At 57.7% G+C, this 19,649-nt stretch overlaps 1 protein-coding gene across 1 annotated transcript; it reads right to left on the reverse strand.

The window, feature by feature from the left end:
- Positions 1–8,982: 8,982 nt before the first annotated feature.
- On the reverse strand, positions 8,983–16,355 carry LOC135894920 (syntaxin-binding protein 2-like). Its single transcript, XM_065422974.1, has 9 exons — positions 16,278–16,355; positions 15,633–15,698; positions 15,130–15,211; positions 14,652–14,789; positions 12,914–13,020; positions 12,298–12,387; positions 9,983–10,068; positions 9,557–9,714; positions 8,983–9,005 (listed from the first exon to the last, which is right to left on the reverse strand). Exons 1-9 carry the CDS (start codon positions 16,353–16,355, stop codon positions 8,983–8,985), a joined length of 828 nt encoding a protein of 275 aa, XP_065279046.1.
- Between the last annotated feature and the right edge of the window lie 3,294 nt (positions 16,356–19,649).

The raw sequence follows: 19,649 nt of genomic DNA on the forward strand, positions 1-19,649 counted from the left end.
CGCTGCACTGGTGGAACCAGTGCCGTGTGTTGGCTGGGGTCTGGTGCCCTTGAGGCCCGCTGAGTCAGGGGCAGCTGGGAGTCCACCGAGGCTGAGCTCAACCAGGACTGATGCCGGGAGCGGTGCCGGGATGGTGACCTCAAAGGGCGCACCATTGCCGGTTTGCCTCTGGACAGCAGTCTTGGTGCCAGTGCCGGAGGCTTCTCCTTGGCAGGGAGGGGGCTTGTTGCGGATAATTCAATGAGGTCCTTTGCCGCCTCAAAGGTTTCCGGCCCGGAGGGCTGTTCTAGGAGCTCCTCCAGCCCTTCCTCCACACTCAAGGCGCTTAGCCCAGGGCTCAACAGGCTCTTCGGCGCCGGAGCCACCGGTGCCGGGTCATGTCCTAGGGCAGCACTGCCCTTTTGCACGCACAATTCCCTTGGCAGTGCCGCCTTCCTATGCGGGGAGCACCCTCGGGTCTTAGGCTGGCCCTTCGACCGGGCCGGCGAGGTCGAACGGTGCTGGGGCCGGTCTTGTCGTCTCAATGCGGTATGCTTGCCATGCCCCACCGGTGCCGGATCGCGAACTGACGCCAGGGCACTCCGCACCGAGGATGCCAGTGCCGAGGTCGGATGGTCTGAGGCCGAAGATTGCAGAGCGGCCTCCATGAGCAGCTGCTTGAGGTGAAAGTCTATTTCTTTTTAATGTCCGCACTTAAAGCCCTTGCAAATTTTGCAGCGCTCCGTCTGATGTGATTCCCCCAGGCAACAGAGACACGAGCCATGGGGATCACTAATAGGCATAGGCTTGCGGCACGTGGCACAAGCCTTAAAGCCTTGGGCCTGCGGCATGCCCCGCAGCCCAGGGCTGGTGTTGGAAGAGCTTCCAAACATCTAGAACAAAGAAAGCTTAACTATCCACTAACGATAACTGCTAACTACTGCTAACTATTAACAACTGCTAACTGCAAACGCTGATAACTATGCTAAGGGACACTCTCAGGTCGAGAGATAAAGAGCTGTTCTAACGCCGCCACGCACGGTAAGAAGGAACTGAGCGAGGGTCGGGGCGGCAGGGGTATGTATGCAGCACGAGGCGCCACTCTGGCGGGGCTCCCCTGCCGGCCCGACGGGAGCCGCTAAGGGAAAAAGTTTCCGACGTCCGTGCACGCTGCGCGCGCACACCTAGTGTGTAATGGACGTGAACAATCACTCGAAGAAGAAAGTGGAGTTATCCATGGAGAATGGTTGTTTGCCATGGTGCCTATGAGTAATAATACCAGAAAGCTTACAGAAAAGGCTGCTAGTGGAATTACATGAGCAGCACCAAGGGGTGGTAATAATGAAAGAGGAGGTGTGACATAGCGACTCCTTGGCAAAGGGTCCCTTGTTCTTTGCAAACATCTCTCACCTCTGACGCGACAAACTCTCTACACCAACCAAGACTTGCAGGATATTGCTCATAAACAGTAATGTATAAGGTATCTACAGAAAGCTCATAACTTGTCAAGATTTGTACTCATTACAAGACATATGTATGTAGAGGTAATATTTAAGGAATAATGTTTTTATATTGACAGCATGCTTTATAAACTTGGAGTAAAAGTCAGTCACTAGGGGATAATATGTCTCAGTGATGGCCTGTTCAAGCAGGAAGGAGTTGTACCTGCCCCGGTTAGCCGGTGATGTCATGCAAGGCTCAATTGTCCAGCCTTGCTCCATCCCAAAACTATCCATGGAAAACCACCAGAGGGAACTGCAAACAATTGAAACCTCTTGGAGGTAAAAAAAGAAAAATTACAAAAGACAGGGGATCACCCAGTCTAGGAATACAGACTGTGATGCTGGCAGACCAGGTGTCAGACAAAGACATAGCTGGAACCAGTCTGGCTCGCCTGGGTGTTAGTGTTGTTAAACTAGGGCTTGTCTTCACTACCCGCCGATCCGGCGGGTAGCAATCGGTCTATCGGGGATCGACTTACCGCATCTAGTGAAGACGCGATAAAATCGATCCCTGATGGCTCTACCGTTGACTCCGGAAATCCACCGCGGCAAGAGGCGGTAGCGGAGTCGACGGCGGCGCGGCAGCGGTCGACTTGCCGCCGTCCTCACAGCCAGGTAAGTCGACCTAAAATACGCCACTTCAGCTACGCTATTCACGTAGCTGAAGTTGCGTATCTTAGGTCGACCCCCCGCTGTAGTGTAGACCTAGCCCTAGGTATTAGGGTTTGTGACACAGGGCCAGAAAGGGTTACACAACTAGCAGGCTAATTGACCCAGATTCAACCTTTAAAGACATATTAGTGGATAATGATTGTGTTTTGTGTGTGTTTACATGTATATTGTTAGAGGCTGACAATGTAACCAAATGGTTCCTGTCTACCGCTGTATTATGTTAATTCAGAGATTAAAAGGAAATGTTAACATTTAGATGAACTGTGAATGTAGTAATATCATCGTCCTTATTTCTCTCTGAAGTTTGTAGTAAACTACCTGTGAATGGCTGACGATGGGCAGTTGCCTTTTGTTAATCCATGTAGCTAATTATCGGTGATGCTTAGGAAATACTTCAAAGCTAGGATAATTGCCTATTGTTCACCCAAGGACTGCACGCTGTCAAGAGGCTGCTAGAAAACTATACAAAGAACTCTAGGGCCCTGATCCCCTCATCTCAAATCTGTTTAAGCTGCATCAGGGGAAGTTTGAGTCACAATTCTACGGTCTTCAGTCCCATCTGAATCACCCTAATATTGGACACTGGACTGTAATCTATGGATTAATTCTGCAAGTACTTTTTGCAACTCTAAAGCTCACCATCTCTACTATGAAACTGAGCTAAGAACTCTATTCATATCTGTATGTATAATGATCTCTACCCAATACTTTCTCTTTAAAAACATTTTAGTTTATTTCATAAGAATTGGCTGTTAGCATGGATTTGAGTAAGATCTGAAATATTCATTAACTTGGTGGGTAATGTGTCTGATCCTTTGGGATTGGTAAAACTTTTTATATAATGAACTAGATTTTCAGTAATCCTCATCATATTTGACTTGGCTGTCTGGGTGAAAGCTCAAGGCTGAGTCATGATCCACCCAATCCAGGCCCAAAGGCCTTGGGGGTCCTGGCACAACTGGCACTGGGAGGAAGGGGCATCTTGGCACCTGTGACAGGTTGGATCACAGAACCCCCCCTTGGGAGCTGCCAACTGATGTGCCAAGACTACTTCTGCCCCTGCTTTCTTGCCCCGTCAGCTTAGGACCTCAGTGCCCTGCCTGGTTTGAGCCAGACTCGCTAGCCTGCTGCAAACCCAGACGCAGGTCTGAATCACGTCCCCTGAAAGCACCTGAAAGCAGCTAACAGAAGTGTTCTTGTCTTTAACCCTTAGATGCCAAACTCCCAATGAGGTCTAAATCCAAATAAATCTGTTTTACCCTTATAAAGCTTATACAGGGTAAACTCATAAATTGTTCGCCCTCTATAGCATTGATAGAGAGATATGCACAGCTGTTTGCCTACCCAGGTATTAACACATACTCTGAGTTAATTAATAAGTAAAAAGTGATTTGATTAAATACAGAAAGTAGGATTTAAGTGGTTCCAAGTAGTAACAGACAGAACAAAGTGAATTACCAAGCAAAATAAAATAAAACATGCAAATCTTATGTCTAACCAAACTGAATACAGATAATCTCCCCTTAGAGATGCTTCAGTAAGTTTTTTCCTCAAACTGGACACCTTCCAGGCCTGGGCACAGCTCTTGTTCCAGCTCAGGTGGTAGCTAGGGGATTCTTCATAGAATCATAGAATCATAGAATATCAGGGCTGGAAGGGACCTCAGGAGGTCATCTAGTCCAACCCCCTGCTCAAAGCAGGACCAATTCCCAACTAAATCATCCCAGCCAGGGCTTTGTCAAGCCGGGCCTTAAAAACCTCCAAGGAAGGAGATTCCACCACCTCCCTAGGTAATGCATTCCAGTGCTTCACCACCCTCCTAGTGAAATAGTGTTTCCTAATATCCAACCTAGACCTCCCCCACTGCAACTTGAGACCATTACTCCTTGTTCTGTCATCTACCACCACTGAGAACAGCCGAGCTCCATCCTCTTTGGAACCCCCCCTCAGGTAGTTGAAAGCAGCTATCAAATCCCCCCTCATTCTTCTCTTCTGCAGACTAAACAATCCCAGTTCCCTCAGCCTCTCCTCATAAGTCATGTGCTCCAGACCCCTAATCATTTTTGTTGCCCTCCGCTGGACTTTTTCCAATTTTTCCACATCCTTCTTGTAGTGTGGGGCCCAAAACTGGACACAGTACTCCAGATGAGGCCTCACCAATGTCGAATAAAGGGGAACGATCACGTTCCTCGATCTGCTGGCAATGCCCCTACTTATACAGCCCAAAATGCCATTAGCCTTCTTGGCAACAAGAGCACACTGTTGACTCATATCCAGCTTCTCGTCCACTGTGACCCCTAGGTCCTTTTCTGCAGAACTGCTACCTAGCCATTCGGTCCCTAGTCTGTAGCAGTGCATGGGATTCTTCCGTAATGGCCCTCCTTTGTTCTGTTCCAGCCCTTTATATATCTTTTGCATAAGGCGGGAATCCTTTGTCCCTCTGGGTTCCCCCCACCCCTCCGCCCCTTCTCAATGGAAAAGCACTAGGTTAAAGATGGATTCTAGTTCAGGTGACATGATCACATGTCACTGTCAGACCCCAAGCCTTCATTCCTCCCAGCCTGACTCACAGGAAGGCTGCCTGCAAACAGAGCCATCCACAGTCAATTGTCCTGGTTGATGGGAGCCATCAAGAGTCCAAACAACCATTAATGGCCCACACTTTGCATAATTACAATAGGCCCTCAGAGTTATATTTCATATTTCTAGTCCCAGATACAAGAGTGGTACATTTATACAAATAGGATGATCACACTCAGTAGATTATAAGCTTTGTAATGATACATTACAAGAGACCTTTTGCATGAAGCATATTCCAGTTACATTATATTCACTCATTAGCTTATTTTTATAAAATCATATAGAGTGCAATGTCACAGCACCCCTTCCTCACCAGCCCCCAAGGCTGGGACCAGCACAGTGATCAGCTCCCCCAGGCCCACAGCTTGGGCTGACACGTGCAACCCTCTCCTGCTGTCCTCACCAGGGCCTGGGGCAGAGCGTGGCAGACCCAGGGCAGCATCCTGCCCTCTGCCCAGGGAGGGACTGGAGGCTGGGCCTGTTTGCTAGATCCACCCTCCTGCCCGGCACTGACCAGGCCCATGGCCGGCTGTCTCAGGCCTGCACCCCCCTCATGCTTCTGGGGGCAGGCTGAGGGGTACAGCGTGTGTGGCTGGGGTCCCCCTTGCTCAAGGTGCAGGCCCGGGGTGCACACGGTGCCCCAGTGGCAGCCCAGCTGTAAGGGCAGCCATGGGGGGAGCTGGCGAGCCCACAGTTGGGCAGGTGTCTCTGCTGGAGCGTTTTAATTCCGCGCCCCCAATCCGCCGCCCACCCGCCTGGCAGCTGCGCAGCAATTATCCAAATGGGTGTTAATTGTGGCTGATAATTCCCCACGGAGATCAGGGACGGAAAGCTCCGCAGCTGAGCAGATTGGGGCTGGGCCCGAGCAGCAGATCAGGGGTGCCAGGGTCTCTGACCCCATCCACAGCAGGCACACAGCGCTGGCAGTGCTCATTTGCCCAGCAGGGAGAGAGGAGCTGGCCCAGGGGGCAGGGGAAACAGGGCCTGCTGGGCTCGAAGGGACTGACCTGTTCTGGGGCCCATTCCCCAGCAGGCTGCGTGTGCAATTATTAGCAGGGGTATGAGGGGAGAGGAGGATGGGCAGAGTGGGGGGAGGCGGGGAGGCAGGACTCCTGGGTTCTGTGCTGAGCTCTGGGAGGGGAGTAGGGTCTAGGGGTTAGATCAGGGGCTGGGAGGCAGGACTCCTGGGTTCTGTGCTGAGCTCTGGGAAGGGAGTAGGGTCTAGGGGTTAGATCAGGGGCTGGGAGGGAGGACTCCTGAGTTCCATGCCCGGCTCTCTCCCCAAATCCATGTGAGTCACTCCTGCTCTGGGTGCCTGTTATTGAGGTTTCATGTTATTTTTCTCTCTCTGCCTGTCTCCCAGCCAGGGCAGCCCCCAGCAGGGCTGGGAAGCAGCTGCCTGCCCTCCCCACCCCTGAACTAGCCAGGGGCACTGGGCTTGAAGGGATGCTAGCCTAACGTGGCCTAGGCCAGGCTCAGATGATCACAAACAGGGCGCGCCGAGCCAGGCCATCCCTGCGCCAAACCTGGCTCAGCCTAGGCCCCAACCCAGGGCTGCATGGCCAAGTCAGTGCCCTCCAGCCCCCGCCCTCTCCAACTGCCTGCAATAGCAGTGCTGCCCTCCCCCACACACTGGCCTGGCTGGGACACTGCAGGTCTGGGCAGGGGGAAGGGGCATTCACAGGCAACCAGAGCCACTCAGTGACTCTGTGCATCACCAAAATCTCCCGGGACCCGGGTAAGGGGGGTTTGGTCCTTGGCACAGCAAAGCTCACAGGCCTGGAGCCTCCCTCCCACCTCGTGGGGTGCACGACCATGTGTGGCTGGCTGAGTGCCCCTTGGGTACCAAGGGAGCAGGGGATGGGCTGGGAGAGGGCAGGAGGGGCCATGGCCCGTGAGCAGGTTGAGAGGAAAGTTAGACAACCCCCAACCCTCATGAGTGATGGGTCTGATCCCCCACCACGGTCACCCCTGGTCTGGGCCCTGATCCCCCATACCCCTCCGGGACCTGGGGCAGGTCCTTGACCTGGCACTGGTCTCTCACTGTCTCCAGCTGGTGGGGGGGGGGAGGTTGCTGATGGCGCTAACCCCATGCCCAGTGACTACAGAGGCAGGGCGAGTCTCCGAGCTGGGCCGGGGGAGCAGGCTGCGGGAAGGGTAGGAGAATGGGGCTCTCTCACAGCCCCTCCTTGTCTCCTTTCACCCTCCAACGGGAGTGGGGGGGCTTGGGGAGACAGCCACTGCACCCCCAGCTGCTGGTACAGGCTAGAGAGTGCCAGAGGGGAGGCCTGGCCTGGCTGGCGGGAGTCGGGACGAGCCTACAGCAGCTGCTCACACAATGCAGGTGCCAGCGCAGGAACAGGGCCCCAAGGGCTGGGGGCCAGCAGCAGCCGGGGTAGCGGGACCCTGGGGCAGCTCTAGGCACAGGAAGATGGAGGAGGTGGGGGTTGGGGCAAAGGCCAGGCTCTAGAGGGGGAGCAAGGACGCAGGTGTTCTGTCCCAGATCTGAGCGGGGAGCGGGGGCTAGTGGTTAGAGCGGGAGCTGGGACACAGGGGGATGGGTTCCAGCGCTGATTCTGGGAGGGGCAGGGGCTGGGTAGGTATGGTTCCCTGTGGGGGCCAGCCTGGGGACTGGGCCCTGGTACTCGCTCAGTGCCTGCCCCAACCCCACACTTGATGGCTTGGGGGGACTCCTGGGGCTCCCTGCTGATCCCTCTGGCACACGCACCAGAGAGGCAGAACAAGTGAGTCGGGGCAGCGGGAACTGTGTAGGTTCTGGGGCACGGCTGGGTGAGCCAGCACTGCACCAGCAGGGGGCGTCCACAGGCCAGAGCAGAGCTGCCCCCAGGCCCTAGTCCAACACTCCAGCTACTGCCCCACCCTGCTCCTGGGGGCGGGAGGGGGGAAGGAGGCAGGGCTGGCCGGGTGACTCGGAGCCAGGGACCTGGAGCAGGGCCAGAGGGGGAGCTGGGGTGATACCGCTCCCTGGCACCATGGGCCCTCAGCCTCACACCCCGCCCTGTCCCCTCCCTTCCCCTTCCCCGCCTGTGAACAGCAGCAAAGGCCTCGGCCAGCCTTTGGCATCGCACTTTACTGGCCCAGGAACATGCCCAGTAGGGCAGTAGCCGGGGGGGGGCTCAGAGCAGGGAAAACAGACACAGATACACACACAGAGTTCTCTTTACCGCTCTGGGAGGTCACTCCTGGTAAAGGAGGTCACTGCTTTACCTGGGGTCACTCCTGCCAGCGCTTGCCCCAGCACAGCCCTGCTGACGGGCAAGAGGGAGGGAACCTCTAGGGCCCGTGGGATGCAGGGGGTGAGGCGTGGCTCAGGGCTTGATCAGACCCAGGGGGCTGGAGCTGGGTGCCCCAGATGGAGCTGGGGCTCCAGGTGCCCAGGGGGTGGCTCTGATACCCAGGGAAAGGCACTGGGGAGGTGTCTGCCACTGGGCAGGGGCATTTGATCCAGGCCCATCGGGGCGGCGAGCTCGTCCTGCGGGGCCCTAGCTGCTGACTAACCCTGGACGCGCCTTCTATGCAGTCCTGGCTCCACCCCCCCTTACTTGGGCACTCTGACTGCAACTCCTCCTAGGACCCCTCCCCCCTTCTGGAGCCGAGGTCCCCACTGAGGGGACAGGGCCGAGAAGCCAGGGTGCCAGGCTGTGGCAGGAGGGGTGCAGGGAGCCAGGGCTGGGCCAACACCCCAAAGCGGTGAAGGGGGATGAGATGGGGGCAGAAGGGGGGTTCTCTTTAACCCTTTGCAGACTGGACAGACACAGCCTGGGGCTCAGTGGCTGGATCACATCCCCCCCAAAGCCAATCTCTGGTAGCAGCCTCTGTGCACCCCCCATCGCTGGCAGAGGGGTGACAGGAGGGGGAGGGGCTATGCTTTGGGTCCCAGGGAGGGGAGGTAGGAATGGCTGAGGCTGTAGATAACGGAGTCTGACTCTTCCCCTATCCCATTGGGGGCACGGTGGCCACCCTAGATGCTGTGCCAGAGGGAGTCGGGACGAGACCCCTGTCCTAACAGCCAAGCAGCCTGGGGGTCCTGTCCCCTCTCCCGTCCCTCCCCGAAGAACTGACACTGCTGCCAGGAGTAGGGGGGAAGGTGCCTTGTTGAGAAGAGCAGGTGGAGCTGGAGGCAGCAAGCTGTGGGGGGCAGAGTCTCTGGGGGGAGGGGGCTGCTTCTAGGCCTCCACGGGGGCCTCATGGTCGAGGGCTTGGACATCATCCAGGAAACGCTTGGGGGTCAGGTCAGGATGTGACTGGAACCTGGGGGGGAGAGAGGTGGTTGGCAGCGGTGGGCACAGTGGGGCGGGCATGAGGCTGGCATCACCATCTCCCCCATTCTTGCAGCTGGACCCTGCTCTAGTGCAGGGGGGGAGGGGCTGTCTCCTAACCCCCGCGGCCTGGCACCGCACCCCTAGTGGCGCTGCACCCTGCACAGCCAGGCAAGAATCCACACGCTGACAGCGTTCCTCACCCTTGGGTCTTAGAGGGGTGTGTGCAGGGGGTGAGCCATATCCCTATGGGTGTTACTGGGGGTGTCTGACTGGACCCCCACACATGGTCCCTGGGCAAGGAGAGCACTGGGGAGCCAGGGGCCAGGAGATCAGGTGGCTAGATACAAGCCATGTGGGGCTGCAGGTAGGTGGGGCAAGCGCATCTGTTCCCAGGCCCCCGGGTGCGGGAGGACAGAGGGTGGCATGAGCGCCCTGTGGGTGCTGGGCAGGCAGTTCTAGGGTCTCCCGCTCCCAGGGGGTCCCGACTGTCCCTGACCTGGACATTCCAGCCGCCCTCCCCTCAGGACTCGCCCCACTCACCGATCACCACCTCCCACTTGCCCTCCGTGGCCTGGGTCACTTCATAGGCGCAGCGCATCTCAGACATGGACACCCCACCCAGCACGTAGATGATGAGGCGCGGGCCCGTCCGGTACCCGGCCGCTGGCTTGTTCTTGTGCCAATGCCTGAAGCGGGTGCTGGGGGGTGAGAGGGGCAGTGTGGATACCAGGGGCTCACTGTGGGAATTCCAGGCGGAGGGGTGGGCACTGCCCGAAGCGGGGGCTGAGGGACTGCTGCGGTGCGGGGGACATGGTGAGAGGGGTCCAGGGCTCCAGCTATTGGGCACCCCCTCCCCTGTAGAGGGCAGGATCCTGGCCATGCACTCCCAGGCACAGAGGTGCCTACACCTGGGGGGGGGCGCTGTCAGGGCTCTGCCCCCCACAGCCCAGCCAGGCTCAGCCTTACCTGACAGCAGCCTGGGGGCTGGCGGCAGGGACTGGGTCTGACACGAAAGGCCACAGCTCCTTGTCCAGTTTGTGCTCAATGATGTCCTGAGGTGTGGGGGGAGGACAGGTCAACAGGGGCCAAGCAGCAGGAACCTCGGACGTGGGAGCCAAGCCGGGCCCCATTGGGGGGAGGGGCTGGGAAGGCTCCTCAGTGAATGATTGACAGTCCCTGGGGGAGCAGCCTGGGGCCCCCTTTCCAGGGTGGGGCATGGGGAGCCAGCAAAGAGCACGCTGACTCCTCCCGTGATGCCCCCCCCCATCCCCCTCAGCTGCTCAGTGCCCCGCTGTGAACTCCCCACCCATCCACCGTTATGGAGAGGGCAGAGACCTCCTGCAGCCGGATCCAGGGCCCCTCACTTGGGGGCGGGGAGGCAGGGGGCTGCCCTCAGTGCCCCTTCCCTGCTGCAGGCAGATCCAGGCCCTGCCTCTTGCCCCATGAAGTGTGTCCCAGCCACGCAGGGGGCCCAGGCTATGATAGATCCTAATGCCACATAATGGGGGCTTTTACATTAATCTGCTGGGTTGACTTGTACAGGGAAGCTTAAGGCCTGCCGAGCTGCGGCTGGCGCAGAGGGGCGGCGCCCCTGATTGGATTAGGCATGGGATTGAGGCTACCACAACTGCCTGCCCCAAAATCCCACAGGAAGAACCATCATAACGCTGGAGCAGGGGCCTCGGAGCCTCCCACCTGTGATCTGCCAGGGACAGGAGCTCAGGCAGGGAGGTTAATTCTTGGCCTGGAGGTTGAAGGCAACTAAGTGTGCCCCCCCACCCCCTTGAGGAGTGCCCCACAGGGGAGGGCAATGGGGGCGTAGCCCACAGCAAGGGTGGAGGGAAGGAGAGACACCATGTCACCTTTCACAAGCAAAGCAGGTTTGGGCCCAGGCAGCGCTTGGATAGGAGACGTCTAAAGAAAAGCCACTAGGTGCTGGGGGGGTGCTAGTGAGTCAGCAGAGGGTGCTCTATGACCCCAGTGCGGCGCTAGGGGGCTCTGTGCTGCAGGGAATGGTTTGGGGGCTCAGCAGGGGGCGCTCTCCCCTTGCAGTCAGTGTTGGCCCCAGTGCGGCACTAGGGGGCGCTGTACTGCAGGGAGCGGGTGGGAGGCTCTGCAGGGGGCGCTCTCCCCGGTTAGTCAGTGACCAGTACTATGTTGCAGGAGTTTGTCCTTTAGATAAACGTCAAACAGCTGCTGCTCACTGGAGGTTAGGCCAAGGACCCTGCCGGCCATTCAGATTCCAGTGCCAGTCATGACAGTGTGCTGCCTGGATCCCCTGCACTTCCAGCCCCGCACGCTGATCACCTCCTGCCCTAGACTCTCGGGCAGTGCTGCTGTGCGGCTGTTAACAGCTGCCTGCCACTCCTCAGGAAGAATTCAGCCCCGGTGAGGGACCCCTGTATAAACCGCCCGTGCTCCACCCCAGAGGTGGCAGCATCTCAGCACCGGGTAAGACAACTCTCCTGCACTCGTGTCTATGATTTAAGACCCCTAAGGATGGCAGCAGAAGAGGCCTCTCTGATGAGCCCCTCACATGGCTAGAGCCCTGCACGGATACAAAAATGTGGATGTGCATCAGCCCAGGATCCCCTAGCCGTCTTTTACCTCTATCTGCATTCTCACCAGCGGCAGCAAGCCCTTACAAGAGCTAGCGAGGGCGGGGGAAGGGATCTTGCAGGGAAGAGGCAGTGCTGAGGGGGTCGGGGGGAAGGGGCAGCGCGAGGGCAGGATCGTGAGAAGGGGCAGTATGGAGGGGGTGGGGGCTGGGGGGAAGGGGCAGCGCGGGGGCAGGATCTCGAGGAGAAGGGGCAGTGCGGAAGGGGTGGTGGCTGGGGGGGAGGGGCTGGGGGGTCTCATCACGTGCTGCTCCTGGGGGTCACGAGCGACAGCACATGGTAGCAGCAGAGCATTTTGCATCACTGTGGGGTGGAGGGGTGGGGTGCTGGGGCCCCGTCCGCTCCAATCCCAAATCCTGCTGCCCAGGAGCTGGTGGGGACACTGGTGCTGCTCAGCGTGGCAAGGCGAGTGGGTGCCGGCCAGCCCCAACTTTGACCTGTCGCCCAGCCACTGGCTGCCTGAGCCGGACGCCGCGGGCCAGGCGCTGCTGGGGAGTAGAGCCCGACCTGGTTGTATCTGCAGCCAATCTACTATCCGCAGAAATGGTGCGCGGATATGCAAGGCTCTACACATGGCTGACCCCAAACCAACCCCTCCCCCTTGGGCCCAGCCTGCCAGGTGTGACCCCCACCCCCAAGGCCAGGAAGCATACAACCCGGTACCTCCATGACGTCCTTGAGCCTGGGGGTCCAGCGGGAGAGCTGGTAGGTGGACTCCAGCCGCACCTTCCTCTCAGGTCGCAGCTGCCTGCTCTGGGGGAGGAAGTGAGAGGGGGTGAGAGGCAGCAGGGAGGGGGTGCGGGGTGGGAACGGGGGTAGACAGGGAGAGCTCAGCCTACCTGAGTCGCTCCAGCCGGGCTGGCAGGGGAGAGGCAGAGAAAAGAACAGAATGGATCACTGAGCGAGGGAGAGAGAGAGAGAGAGAGAGAGAGAGAGAGGAGGGGAGAGAGACTGATGGGAGAACAGAGCCGCTTCCCCCCATTCACCGCATGGCCACCCCATGCAGTGGTCACCAGCTCCAGCTCCCTGGCGATCTGAGGTCCTGACCCCCAGGATCCTCTGCAGGGGCAGAAGAGGTCACCCCAGATGGGGAGTAACTCAGGGGTCACCCTCATATGGGGAGGGCGTCACCCCACTGTACAGGGGCAGAGGCCACCTCTGTGCTAGGAGTAGGTCATTGCCATAGGGGCACCCCCAGGATGGCCTGGGCTCCCCTGTGCAGCACAGATATACCCCCTGCCATGGGTACAGCTGCTGGCTCCTGGCCCCAGTCCCTTACCCCAGGCGTGAGGGAGGTGCCCAGGAACTGCATGTTGTGGATGATGTTGCTCTGCTGCTGGATGTTGGCACGCTGGATCAGCTTGGTGAGGTTCTCCTCACCCACACCTGCATGGGGAGAGACAGGTCAGCGCCAGCACCCTGGGACGCACCCACAGCTCAGGCACATTCAGTCCGTGGCCCCAGGAGTCCTAGTTCCCCGATCAAACCCTGAGATCCTGCTCTTCCCACCCCTCTCAAAGCTGGGGGTAAACCCAAGAGTCCTGGCTCCCAGCCCCCCAGCTCTAGCCCACTGGCTCCAGACACCAGCTGAGCAAGCAGGTGCTTGGGGCGGCCAAGGGGAAGGGGCGGCACGTCGGGCTCTTCGGCGGCAATTCGACAGAGGGTCCCTGTCCCTCTCGGAGGGAAGGACCTGCCGCCGAATTGCCGCCGAAGAAGAAAGCGGCGCAGTGGAGCTGCCGCCGATCGCAATCGCGATCGCGGCTTTTATTTTATTTTTTCCGCTGCTTGGGGCGGCAAAAACCCTGGAGCCAGCCCTGCCCACTGGACCCCATTGCCCTCCCAGAGCTGAGGCTAGAACCCAGGAGACCTGGCTCCCAGCCCCCCAGCTCTAGCCCATTGGACCCCATTGCCCTCCCAGAGCTGGGGGTAGAACCCAGGAGTCCTGGCTCCCAGCACCATGCACTCTAACCCACTGGACCCCACATAGTTAATGGTCGAATTCAGGTCCTTGCTGCTCCTCCCTCCACAGGTTCCCTCAGGGACTGTGGGCAGGGGGTCTCTCTAGCTTCCCCTGGCAGTGCAGTGGGAGCCCCCCTCCCCCTGATCTGGGCTCCCCCTCCTGCGGCCAGTCAGGTGCAACATGCGCCTTCCCCCTCCAGCCCCCCCAAAACCATTTACTGCTGCTTAGTGCAGAGGGGGAGGCCCTGCAACTCCACAGCGCCCCCTGGCCAGGGAACTGGGCAGCCAGAGGAGCCACATGAGGGCACCCTGGCCTGGGCAATGGGCGCAGGGGCAGTGCCTGAGCAGGGTTACAGGAAGGGCCCCGGAGCAGGGCCCTGCCCCACCAAGCCAGCATGGGGCAGGAACCGATGGGGGAAGAGGGACTGTGCCAAGTGTCAGGGTCAGGGAGAGCTGGGGGAAGGGGCTGGATGCAGGAAGAAGCAGGGAGCTGGTACAGGGATGACACAAGGGATGGGCAGGGAACTGGTCGCAGGGGGCTCAGAGACAGAACATGGTATCTGAACAGCCGGCAGGAAGGGAAGGATGTCCCCCCTCCCTGCAGAGAACGTGCCGTGGGGCGCTCTGGGTGTGCATCTCCATCCCCCCTCCCTACAGAGAACAGGCCGGGAGGCCGCTCCGGGTGTGTGTCTCCATCCCACCTCCCTGCAGAGAACGGGCTGGGGGGAGCGTGGAGGGCGGACACTGCTTGGAAGGCAGCAGCGGGCAGCAAAGGCCGCCAGGTCCGACCCCAGGGGTTAGTGCGGAGCATGGGTGCGGTGCACTGTCTGGCTCACAGGCACCGAGAGGTGGGCAGAGGGGAGACAGGGCCGTAGAGCCCTGTCTGGACACAGGGCCCCGGGAAGCGGCAGGCCGGGAGATGCCCTGTGTGGCTGGGGGTGTGCCAGTCTGAGCAGTGCTATTCCCCCCCAGCCCCACAGGCCTGGGCCCTGCCTCCAGGAGCGCCCCATGCAACAGCAGGCCCCCTAGTGCTGCCCCCTGCAGGCCTGTGGCGTTACCATTCTTCAGGAAGATGTGGAGCAGGATGATGCGGATCTTGTCATAGGCCTGCACACTGGGGTCCAGCAGGACGGGCACGATGATCTTCATGGGGTCCTTGATCTTCTCCCCATCCACGTCCGTCCCCATGGGCAGGTTTTGGGGGGGGAGGGGGCGCACACACAAGGCCCAGGTCAGGCCGCTCCGCTTCCTCCTGCCCCCGCAGCGGGATGGGGGACGAGACGGCCCAACAGTCGGACCACAGCTCGCCTACCCCCTGTGCCAGGCCCCCCTCCTCCCTGGGGTCAGCTCCCCCTGGGGTGAGTAACGGGCCCCCTGGGAGTAACCTGAGCCCCATGTCTCCCTTCTGCACCCCTGGTGCTGCATGGCGGGGGGCTGGCCCTGGCTCCAGCGAGCCTCCGGCTCTGAGACCCCTCTCTCTGGGCTGAGTCCATGAGCCAGACTCTGCCCCCCAGCCAGGCTCTGCCCACAGACCCACCTGCTCCACGCTGCACAGCTTCTCCACCGTCCCTTTGAAGTGCCGCATGCAGTGCTCGGCCAGGTTCAGGCGCGTGGAGTACTGCGGGGAGAGACCGGGACATGGGGGAGTTTACTGTGGCACTGCATCACCGGCTGGTCCAGGGCACCCGCAGCCCCCAAGGAGGGCCCCTCTGCCAAAGGAGCAACCCCAATTGTCTGTATAAGCCGAGTATATAGGGATTGTTTTGCCCAGCACTGACATGCAGCCACCTCTGGGATGGAGTGGGGCAGCTGGAGGGGAGGATCAGGAGGGCACCTGGGAGGAAAATGGCTCTGCCTGAAGGGACAGGTCAGCAGCTCTCATCAGGCAGTAAGGCAGTCCCATCACTGGGCCAGGGCTCCTGCCTAGACCTGGACAGAGCCCCCCAGAGTGCCCTGCCCCCCAGAGAGTCCCTACTGTCCCTCACCAGCCCCACTGAATGCCCTGCCCCCCTGCCCACTAACAGCCCCAGCCCTGTTACCTTGTTCAGCTCTTTCTGGTACTGGGGCATCTTCTTCAGGATCTGGGACAGGTCCTTGATTTTGGCCTGGGGGGACGCGGGTGGTGAGATCCTGGCCCCTCCCAGCGCACAGAGCCCCCTGCAGGGCAGAGGCCTCACCCGGGGACAGCCGCAGCAGCCCAGCCACACATGCCAGGACCTGGCGGGTCACTCAGGCCATGTTCAAAATTGGGTGGCACAGGCCTGGCATGGCTGCAGCTTGGGTTAGACCTGCTCTTCCCAGGCCAGCTGGAACGAGCCGGGAGCCCCGCAACCCGAGCAACCCTCGAGGTGTAAAGCGGCAGCGGGCCGGGGAGATGCCAGCATTGGCTCCCTGCAGCTCTCCCTGCATGGCCCCGATCCTGCTGTCTGACCCCGCCCCATGGGCCTCCGCCCTCCCCCACTGTGAGGAGCTCCAGAGCTCTGGCTGGGGGGCAGGGGGCTCCATATACACCTTTTAGCCCTTTACAGGCAAACCCTGGGAGCAATGGGACAGCTCCCCCACCCCCCGCCAACCCCTCCTAGGGTAGCAGGGCAGCCTCCCCTCCCCATCAGTGGCAGTGGGATGGGTCCCCCCGTCCCTCTGGCCTGGATTCCCCAATCGCTCCCCCCCAACCCCCACCACACCTTGTCTGTGGTCAGCTTCTTGCTCTCACAGAAGGTGCGTGTGACGTTACTGATATAATCTGGAACCATATAGAACATGGTTGCAACCAAAGTCCTGTAGTGGCACCAAATCTTGTATAAAGGGGGGTCAAATGAGGTGTCTAAGACAGGGTTATGGTTTGCTGGTTATGATTATGCTGCCTAGATATGTGTATCATTTTTGTAGTTGAAGTTATAAATATTGGCTCTGTACTGTCTGTATTTCAAACTTATGCTGTGCTTCTGGGAAACCTCCCAGACAGGTGGGTGTTAGCTCTGTCTAGCTTGCTTGATGGCCCATTAAGGACCATCAGCTATGCAGTTGACCCATGGAGAGAGGCCTTGTAACTCAGCAAAGTATGCAGGAACTTGCCCATGTGACTCCAGACTCCATTTTGCTGTAATTTTCCACAGTAAGAACAAAGAGGTGTTCTTTCACCTGGAAAAACTATAAAAAGGCTAGGAGTACTTGTGGCACCTTAGAGACTAACAAATTTATTAGAGCATAAGCTTTCGTGGGCTACAGCCCACTTCTTCGGATGCAAAGGCTGATGCCTCAGCTCCATTTGGTCTTCAATCCTGCTTCTTACCTCTGGAGGGACTTTGCTACAAACTGAAGCTCTGAACAAAGGACTGAGGACCCATCCCAGCGGGGGATGTATTCCAGAGACTTGATTTGAATCTGCAGTTTATTCTATCTCTGCTGCAAGCCTGAACCAAGAACTTTGCCATTACTGTATGTAATTGATTCCGTTTAACCAGTTCTAACTCTCATCTCTATCCTTTTCACTTTATGAATAAACCTTTAGATTTTAGATTCTAAAGGATTGGCAACAGCGTGATTTGTGGGAAAGATCTGAGTTGTATATTGACCTGGGTCTGGGGCTTGGTCCTTTGGGATCGAGAGAACCTTTTTTGTGGATATTGGGATTTTGGTTTTCATAACCATTTGTCCCCATAACGAGTGGCACTGGTGATGATACTGAGAAACTGGAGTGTCTAAGGGAATTGTTTGTGTGACTTGTGGTTAGCCAGTGGGGTGAAACCAAAGTCCTCTTTGTCTGGCTGGTTTGGTTTGCCTTAGAGGTGGAGAAACCCCAGCCTTGGGCTGTAACTGCCCTGTTTTAGCAATTTGTCCTGAATTGGCACTCTCAGTTGGGTCCCGCCAGAACCGCATCGTCACAGTGGCGTAGTCGGGCTTGGATCCACAGAACCAGGTCAATTAAGCTTTGGGTCAAAACCCCACGCTATCCAAATTTGAACTTCGGGATTGAGAGTTTTGTGGGTTAAAGAGCTGCTGCAATGGCTGAGCAAAGAGCATATGAGGGACTTGGCAAAAAAGCCCTGGAAAATTTGTGTTCAGAAAAGAGGATAAGCTTTAGAAAGAAAGCTACAAATCAAGAACTGAGAAATCTGTTAATAGCCAGTGATCAGGGGGCAAGAGCACAGCCCTTACCTGAGGCTACAGAAGATGCAGAAAAAATTATTAGAGTGCAAAAGGCGACAAGTACAATCATTAGACATCTTAAACTTTCTAAACTTAACTCTGTAAGATTCAGGAGTAACCTTGACCCGCCTTAACACAGAATCTTTAAACCACCCATAATCCAAGGCTTCTTGTTCCCCCAATTCATTAAATACCTCCCTGGCTTTTCCAGTCAGTCTGGTCAGCAGGACAGGCATTCGCTGACCCTCGGGGATCTGGTACAGATTGCAGAGGCGTTCAAAGGTAGACAAAAACTCCTCTATATCCTCAGTATCATTGTAAATGGGACACATCCTTTCCCAGTTTCTCTCATGGCGGGGGGGAAGTGGAGTTCCAGGTGGGGATGACTTTCTCCGCTCTTCCATTACTTGGAGCTGAAGTCTGGCCATCTCCTGTTCAGCAGCGAGCAGCTCTAGACGCCCCTTACGAGCTCTCTCTTCTCTCTCATCAGCCTCCTTCTTTCTTTGATCGGCTTCTTTCTCTCTCTCATCTGCCTCCTTCTTTCTTTGATCGGCTTCTTTCTCTCTCTCTCTTTCTAACTCTGCTATTTTTTGCTTCTCCAACAATCGAAGATCTGCTAACTTCTGTTCATGCTCAAATTGCAGGTGAAATATCGGGACGCGGGGGGGGGCGGAGCAAAAAAAAAAAACGGCCGCCGGAGCTCCACGCCCTGCCCCCCCACCAGCTTGCCTCCGCTCCGTCTCCACCTCCCCCCTCCCTCCAGCGTGTGCACCGCCATACAGCTGATCAGCGCAGGGCTGGGAGGGAGGGGGGAGGAGGAGGAATGCAGCATGCTTGGGGAAGAGGCGGGGATTTGGGGAGGGATCCAATGGGACAGGGAGGGGGTGGGGCTGGAGGCGGGGCCAGGGTGGGGATTTGGAGAGGGATCCAATGGGAGAAGGAGGGGGCGGAGTCGGGGCGGGGGGGCGCGAGCCCCCTCCGGGCTCCGCTCCGCCTGTGAGCGGAGGCAAAATATCGGGACAATTCGTGTCCCGACCGAAGGTAGGTCGGGACGCGGGACAAATAAGCAAATATCGGGAGAGTCCTGATAAAATCGGGACGTCTGGTCACCCTATGAGCCGCGCACACACAGTCACTGGGCTGGACTGCACCACTCGGCAGGGAGCTCAGTCCCTTTATGCATTTAATGGCGGGAAAATATGGTACAGTCCCAGCAAGGGTGGAAAACGGTCTGAGGTAAAATTGTCCTTGGAGTGGCCAATGGCGGGAAAAACCAGTTGGATCCAGTTATGACTGGGCCATGATAACAGTAAACAACAAGATGGCAGTCACAAGATGGCAGTTCAGACTCCATCTTGGATTGCTGCTATAGCTTTACAAACTACATATTGAATTTAATATACACATATTTTAACAGACTATAATCCTATAACAAAACACACCCAACAGTATATAGAGCAGTATAAACAAGTCATTGTCTGTATGAAATTTTAGTTTGTACTGACTTCGCTAATGCTTTTTATGTAGCCTGTTGATGTACCCCCTGGAAGACCTCTGCGTACCCCCAGGGGCACACGTAGCCCTGGTTGAGAACCACTGGGTTAGAGAAACGGGGGGGTCTAGGAACCAGGACTCCTGGGTTCAATCCTGACTGCAAGCGGAGTGAGGGCTAATGGTTAGAGCAGAGAGCTGGTGGTTAGGATTCCTGGGTTCTAATCCGGGCTATGCAATTGATTCATTCTGTGACATGGTTCGTTCTGCCTTGTCTGCTTGCGACATGTGGAGCGCAGAGACCTGCCCCAGCCCTTCCCTTCCGGCTGGGTGGTGCAGTAATTAATGGCCATAGAGCCTGGGCTCCAAGATCCTGGAGCAAAGCATCCCGGAGAAGGAATTTGTTCCCCAGGCTT

Source organism: Emys orbicularis (genome assembly GCF_028017835.1).
Source record: "Emys orbicularis isolate rEmyOrb1 chromosome 19 unlocalized genomic scaffold, rEmyOrb1.hap1 SUPER_19_unloc_1, whole genome shotgun sequence".
Classification (NCBI taxonomy): domain Eukaryota; kingdom Metazoa; phylum Chordata; order Testudines; family Emydidae; genus Emys; species Emys orbicularis.

Coding starts and splice junctions, on each gene's coding strand:
- LOC135894920 (XM_065422974.1), bottom strand. CDS start 16,355: ATGTTCTATATGGTTCCAGATTATATCAGTAACGTCACACGCACCTTC. Junction 10,069..12,297: donor GGCTCAAGGACGTCATGGAG/GTACCGGGTTGT, acceptor CCCACACCTCAG/GACATCATTGAGCACAAACT. Junction 9,006..9,556: donor CAAGTGGGAGGTGGTGATCG/GTGAGTGGGGCG, acceptor TCTCCCCCCCAG/GTTCCAGTCACATCCTGACC.